Source organism: Garra rufa, chromosome 22 (genome assembly GCF_049309525.1).
Source record: "Garra rufa chromosome 22, GarRuf1.0, whole genome shotgun sequence".
NCBI classification, from domain to species: Eukaryota; Metazoa; Chordata; class Actinopteri; order Cypriniformes; family Cyprinidae; genus Garra; species Garra rufa.
The window spans coordinates 39349932-39357819 of record NC_133382.1 but is presented as its reverse complement, the minus strand read 5'-3'; the positions used below and the strand labels follow the sequence as shown (position 1 = coordinate 39357819).

The following is a 7888-nucleotide window of genomic DNA, read 5'->3' as shown; positions in this document are numbered from 1 at the left end:
CATACTGTGTTGGAGAAATGTGACCCTGGACCACAAAAACACTCTTAAGTAGGGATGCACGATATTAATTTTTTTTTTTTATTATTATAAACAAAAGACGGGTTTAAGTCAAATCAAAACCAGATCAGACATTAAAACAAGACAATAGTAATAAATAATATAGAAAATAGAAATAATTTCTACAGTAAATTATGTATTACAAGTAAGCAGATCAAATCAATTTTTAAATTAATTAGTATAAGGGCTTCTCACATTATATTGTCAAAAATCTGTAAAAGACATAAAATAAGACATGCAATAAATAAATAAATAATAATAATGATAAAAAGAGTAAATTATATATTATAGGAAAATAAAAGCATTTAAATATTTTGGATTTAAAATATTATAATATAAATATAATATTAATTATTATCATTAAATTATTAATTATTGTAATTATTGATACTACAGGTTTTATAGACATTAAATACTACTTTTCACCCACCCTGGATATTACAGGCAATCAGATCAAATAATTTTAATGCTTTTTAAATTCATTTTTACAAGGGCTTCTGATATGACATTTTCAATCAGAAGATATAAAATAAGACATACAATAAATGCATAAAAAATAATAAATATTATAAAAAATTAACTATTTTTTTAAATTATAAGAAAAAATGATTTTTTTGAAGGGCTCTTTTATAAGGGGTTTTGAGAAGAATATTAAATAATTTCTGAACATTATAAACAGAGGACAGATTTAGGAATCTACAATTATGAATATTTGAATTAATTATTAATTAATTAATTAATTAATTTAGGTATTTATTTGTTTATTTATAATACAAATCACACTATTCTTTTGTCTGTATTTTCTAAGGTGAAAGTATTTTTTTTTTTATAAGCCACTTCTGTCATGTTCTTAAGTATGCACTTGAAAAATTGCATGAAAAAATGTCCTTTATGTCTGAAGTATAAATGCAATCTAGATTACTACGGTTCAGACACAGGAAATGTTGTTTCATATGTAAGTGATGATATTTGCTAAATGCAAACCCTGAAAACAGACTCGACCGGAAGCTCTTCACCCGATGACATATGATTACACAGATTGGAAAGGATCAAAATAAATGTTCTCAGAACACCAGAGCGTCTTCCTCTTCCTGTTTGGAGAAAACAGAATTATTTATGAGTTAATACTGACTAAAATTAGCCCGTCTGCACATTAAATCTTCATGACACAGTTTTCAAGAACTGTACACACACACACACACAATACATTTTATATTTTAGTTCATGTTTCTGTGTTCTGTTTTCTTTAGAGTGAACCTGGAGCAATTCAGATCATCTCAGACATTCATTTTCAGTGCTGATCCGTCATTTATAGAACCGTCCCTGTGATTCATATAAACATCATCTGACCCAAACACAGTGATTTAATCAGATCTGTGTTCATCTGTTCTCTTCCAGATACAGTACTGGCAAGCGCAGTTAGACAGACACCGGTTAAAAATGTCCAAAGTTGCAGAGAGGTGAGTTAACTTCACTGATTTCTTTCTGAATTTACTGATTGTATGCTAGTGTTCAAAAGATGCATTTATTTAACCCTCTGGTGTTGTTCAGTCATTTTACACCCAAAAATTTAAACCGAAAGTTATTTCCAATTATTTCCAACTATAGTTTATATATATATATATATATAACAAAAAAATACTATATAATTATTAAAAAAAGAAGGAAAAAAAAAAAAAAAAAAAAAAATATATATATATATATATATATATTATAATTAAGTAAATGTTGCGTTATTTTAAAATATATCATATTAAAATGCTTTGTTTTTAAAACATATTTAAACATATATTAACAAGTAAATTTTACATTATTTCCCACTATATTATATTAAAATATATTACTTTTAAAACATTTTTAAATAAGTAAATGTTGTAAATGTTTCAAATATATTATATTAAAATGCATTATTTTTTAAAACATTTGTAAACATATATTAATAAGTAAATTTGACATTTTTCCAAGTATATTATATTAAAATATATTATTTTTGTAACATTTTTAAATAATGAATTAACAAGTAAATGCTGCGTTGTTTTCAATTGTTATATTAAAATGCAATTTTTGTAACATTTTTAAACATATTTTAACAAGTAAATTTGACATTTTTCTAAGTATATTATTTAAAAATATATTATTTTTGTAACATTTTTAAACATATTTTAACAAGTACATTTTACATTATTTCCCACTATATTATATTAAAATATATTATTTTTAAAACATTTTTAAAAAAATAAGTAAATGTTGTGTTATTTTCAAATATATTATATTAAAATGCATTATTTAAAAAAAAAACATATATTAACAAGTTGACATCATTTCCAACTATATTATATTAAAATATGTTATTTTTGTAACATTTTAAAATAATTAACAAGTAAATGTTGCATTGTTTTCAAAAATGTTATATTAAAATTTATTATTTTTGTAACATTTTAAAATAATTAACAATTAAATGTTGCATTATTTTTATTATTTATATTAAAATGTATTGTTGTAAGATTTTCAAACATATATTAAATAGTAAATTTTACATTATTTCCCATTATATTATATTAAAATATTAAAACACAAAAAATAATAAAAATAATAAAATGCTATGAAACTCAGTGGCAGTAACAATATGGCAAAATTGAGCCAGAAGACTCAAACAAGAGTTTGAAATCAGATTTTAACATGAAATGTTTCTGTAATTTAAAAGTAATATAAAAATCTTAGAATTTTTATAATTGGGGGAAAAATTGATCATAATTATTGCAGAAATATAAATTAGTGCCAAAATAAAAGAAAAAATATATATTACATGATTTTACTGGAATTAAAAAATGCAAAATTTCAGGTGTTTGGTCACTTTTAACCATGAACAACACAAGTGTGACACAAATAAACTACACCAGAGAGTTAATCAAAAATACTGTAAAAAATCTGAAATATTATTGCAATGTAAAACAGCTGTTTTTATGTGAAGATCTGTTCATCTGTAATTTATTTCTGTGATCAAAGCATCAGAAAAACTTCAGAAATCATTCTAATATGATTTGCTGCTCAAGAGACAGTTCTGATTATTATCAGTGTTGAAAACACTTGTGCTGCTCAATATTTTTTGTGAAAACCGTCATACATTTTAATTTTCAAGATTCACAGATGAATAGAAAGTTCAAAAGAACAGCATTTATTTCAAATAGAAATCTTTTGGAGAATTGTGTCTTTACTGTCACTTTTGTTCAATTTAATGCATCTTTGATTAATAAAAAATATGAACTAACTTACAGTGAAAATGATGCATTGTAAAATTATAAATTTCATTTGTTTATTTATAGGACAAAGCTCAACAGGGGTTTAAGCATAACATCAATAAGTGTAATAAAAGATTTCTGTTTAATTTCATTGCGTTTTTGTTCAAGACATTTTCCCTAAATTACAGAAACACCCTCTTAAATGTCATTCGGTGTCAATCTTGTCAGGCATACTTACAACAAAAATCAATTTATGACATATTGAAAGAACTAAAAATACTAATTAGTTGTAATTCTACATTTTTCAAATGTGCCACTATCCTTGGTTTTGCCTATTTGTCAGTAAGATTTTTTTACTCATGTAAAACACAATAAAATGTAATATACTCCTTTATTCTTTTATATATTTTAATATGCACAAGTCAGAATGAGCATGTTGTTTGAATTGTTACATAAATATTGTTACACTGAATGACAATCTAACATTATTTCAACCAAATTTTGACATATTATTCTCCAAAAACGTATTTGAAACCTTAAAAATAGACGCTTTACTTACATTTAATGTCTATAAAATCACTTTTGTAAATTTCTTTTGGCGTGAACACCTTAAAGTCTTTGACACCTCATATATTATCATGATTATTATTGTTAATGTGCCTGTGTTCCTGCAGTTTGTTGAGTTTCTCAGAGCAGTATATGGAGTACGATCCGTTCTTCACGACACTAGAGCCGTCGAACCCCTGGATCTCTGATGATGTCACTTCCTGGGAGCTGGAGGCCAGGTGTGTGTCTCACCTTTATCATCTCTTCAACGATTCACACAGCAAATGATCTGAGCATAAACTAGTATTTGTCCTTCAGGAAGCACACTCTTTCATTTAGAGTCCTTGATTCATATTTTTCTCATTCATTTTCTTTGAAGGGATTAAAATGATTACTCTTTACTCTTTAAAAAACAAGTTCAGTGTCATGGAGGGCAGCCTTGAGATGAATTGCAACACAAGATATACGGCAAAATTTTTGACAATCAAAAAAAGGGCCAAAGTGTAAGACTGAAACTCAAAGCAAAACTTTGAGGCATATTTATTATGCAAAAAAAAATAAAAAATACTTTTTTTTTAAAATACTGATGAGAAATATTATTTGATCATACCATTGTATGAAATTAATAAGAACATATAATCCAAGAATTATCAGTATAAACCCCGTCGGAACCCCATTTCCTATGAATATATAACTCATGATTGCTCAAAAACAGCCCAAATTTATAAAAAACATATTTATTTCTATTTTACATGCATAAACTTCCACTTTGAGATAGTAGTGGATGTACATATTTATCTTTATCAACAAAATTTAGTCACAAAAGTTTGTGAGATATGGAGAATAGACTAAATATATTTGACAAAAGTTTGTGACATTAATATAACTTCATAGAAAGTAAAAACTTCACAAAGTATTTTTGGGACTTTGAACGGAAATTAGTTCATCTCTTTACAAATTTGTCAAAAATCTGAAGAAAAAAAAGTAAAGTTTACTCAACTTAAATATTTTCAACTTTTCATGCAGTACATCTTAACTTTTCATGTTGGCTACAAATTTTAAGTTTACTCAACTCAAATATCCACGTTTTCATGTAATACAACTTAAAATTGAATGTTGGCTAAACTTAAAATTTTAAGTTTACTCAAAGTTAATTTTGAGGAACTTAAAGTATTTGTAAAGTTTTGTTTCAGACAAATACAATGGCAGTTATGTTAAAAAATGCCCTGGCTTTTCCAAGCTTTATAATGGCAGTGAATGGCTGTCGAGATTTTGAAGTCCAATAAAGTGCACAAATCCATCATAAAAAGTGCTCTACGCAGCTCTTGGTGGTTAATAAAGGTTTTAAAAATGATACGGAGTGAATTTCTCCTCTGTTTCCAGCTGTTGTAGATTGGGGTGATGCTCGTTTTTGTTGTGATGTGACTCTGAAGCGTCCTCTTTGTCTGTCTGTCTCGCAGTAAAGAGCCGGGACAGCAGCGGGTGAAGCGCTGGGGATTCTGTTTCGACGAGGTTCTGAAGGATCCGGTCGGGAGAGAGCAGTTCCTCAAGTTCCTGGAGTCAGAGTTCAGCTCTGAGAACCTCAGGTGAAAGCTTCAAAAGATCACCTCCACATCTGACAGACAACACGATGATGATGATGATGATGATCAGAGATGAAGAACATGAGTTCTCTGCAGCTCCATCTGCTGGCCATCAACACACATCAGGCTGATGGTCTTAATATCTTCATGCCTTACAGTTGCATTTAACCTAACCCTAGAGCTGGATGCATGCTTAAACTTAATATTAAAACTAAATACATGTTTAACAATTTAAATAAACCAAACGTAAAAGTTGCATTTCATCTGACTTTATTGTATTAAAATGTAACAGATTTTCACAATTTTTAAACAATCAAAAAAAAGTAAATGTTGCATTGTATCCAACTATATTGCATTAAAATTAAAAACGTGTCTATCCATTTAAATTAACTAAAAAATATTTTTTTTTATCCAGCTACAAATATATTAAAATTTATTACATTTTAAGCATTTTTAAGTAATTTAATTTGTTGCATTATATACAAATATATTATATTAAAATGTATTACATTTTATATAATTTTAAATAATTAACAAGTAAATGTTGCATTGTATCCAACTATATTGAATTAAAATTAAAAACATGTCTATTAATTTAAATGAACTAAAAAATATTTTTTTTAACCCAACTACAAATATATTAAAATTTATTAAATTTTTAGCATTTTTAAATAATTAAATTTGTTGCATTATATCCAACTATCCTATATTAAAATGTATTACATTTTATATAATTTTAAATAATTAAACAAGAAGTAAATGTTGCATTATTTCCAACTATTTTATATTAAAATGCATTATTTTTGTTACATTTGTAAACATATTAACAAGTAAACTATATTATATTAAAATATATTATTTTGTAAAAATTTTAACTACTCAGTTAACAAGTAAATGTTGCGTTCTTTTTAATTGTTAAATTAAAATGCATTTTTTGTAACATTTTTAACATATATTAACAAGGACATTTTACATAATTTCCCACTATGTTAAAATATATTATTTTTTGTCAAATATATACATTTTCATTTAAGTACTAAATGTTGCGTTATTTTCAACTATTATATTAAAATGCATTATTTTTGTAACATTTTTAAACATATTAAGTACATTTTACATTTATATTAAAATATTTATTTTTGTAGCATTTTTAAATTAAGTAAATGTTATATTAGTTATATTAAAATGCATGTTTTGTCAAATAAAAAAAATTTAAATGTTGCGTTATTTTCAACTATATTATATTAAAATGCATTATTTTTGTAACATTTTTAAACACATTAACAAGTAAATTTTACATTATATCCAACTATATTATATTAAAATGTATTACATTTTATATCATTTTTAATAATTAAACAAGAAGTAAATGTTGCATTATTTACACATATATTTTATGTAAATAATTAAAAAGTAAATGTGTTATTTTGAATATATTATATTAAAATGCATTATTTTTGTAACATATATTAACAAGTAAATTTTGCAATATTTCCACTTATATTATATTAAAATGCATTTCGTGTTAACATTTTTAAATAATTAAACAAAAAGTAAATGTTGCATTATATACAGTATTATATTAAAATGTATTCATGTGCATGCATTTTTATTTTTTACATTTTTAAACCAAAAAATAATAATTTTTAGTTTTCAGTGCAAACATAAATGAACATATTAATAAAAGATAATAAAAATAAGAAATGAACATATGCTTCAATGTCTTTTTAGGTTCTGGCTGGCGGTGCAGGAGCTGAAGAAGCGTCCCATCCGTGAGGTTCCCAGCAGGGTGCAGGAGATCTGGGAGGAGTTTCTGGCTCCTGGAGCTCCGAGCGCCATCAACGTGGACTCCAAGAGCTACGACAAAACCACGCAGAACGTCAAAGACCCCGGCCGATACGCTTTTGAAGACGCTCAGGTCTGTGTTCTTCATCATTACTCCAGTAACGTGAGGCTGCGATCCCGATCTGACTGAACGCTGTGTTTGTCGTTCATCAGGAGCACATCTACAAACTGATGAAGAGTGACTCCTACAGCCGCTTCATCAGATCCAGTGCCTACCAGGAGATGCTGCAGGCCAAGAAGAAGGTAAAGCCCTTGAAACGACTGGAGACGGCCATCTGATTCTCTCAGTGCCATATCACCGCTTACGTCACTCCTGTCTTTATTTGCTGCATGGCTCTGGTTTATTTCTATTAAAACTCCTGGTTTCCTGTCACCTTGTTTCTTGCGTGTCTCTTTTGTTTTGCATGTGTTTCTCTTCTGTACTGTTTTGTTTTGAAGTGATGAAACAGGAAGTGCTGATGCGCTGGTTTTTCTGTGCTGTGGTAAGTGTGATGCTGTGAGTTTTGTTGGATGGATCTTCAGTGTCTTTTGTGGAATTGGTGTCAGAAATATAGATGCATCGATCACATGCTGGAAATGACCACAGAAAAGAGACACTGTCATGCTGTAAAAAAAAAA

At 27.1% G+C, this 7888-nt stretch overlaps 1 protein-coding gene across 1 annotated transcript in view; it reads left to right on the top strand.

Moving 5' to 3' along the window:
• Positions 1 to 7643, top strand: part of rgs7b (regulator of G protein signaling 7b) — a 56269-nt gene extending 48626 nt beyond the window's left edge. The window contains exons 9-13 of the mRNA XM_073828280.1: positions 1456 to 1517; positions 3971 to 4081; positions 5303 to 5428; positions 7157 to 7343; positions 7424 to 7643. Coding sequence (XP_073684381.1) covers positions 1456 to 1517; positions 3971 to 4081; positions 5303 to 5428; positions 7157 to 7343; positions 7424 to 7549 — 612 coding nt within the window. The 3' untranslated portion in view covers positions 7550 to 7643. The remainder of the gene's footprint in view (positions 1 to 1455; positions 1518 to 3970; positions 4082 to 5302; positions 5429 to 7156; positions 7344 to 7423) is intronic.
• The last annotated feature ends 245 nt before the right edge of the window (positions 7644 to 7888 follow it).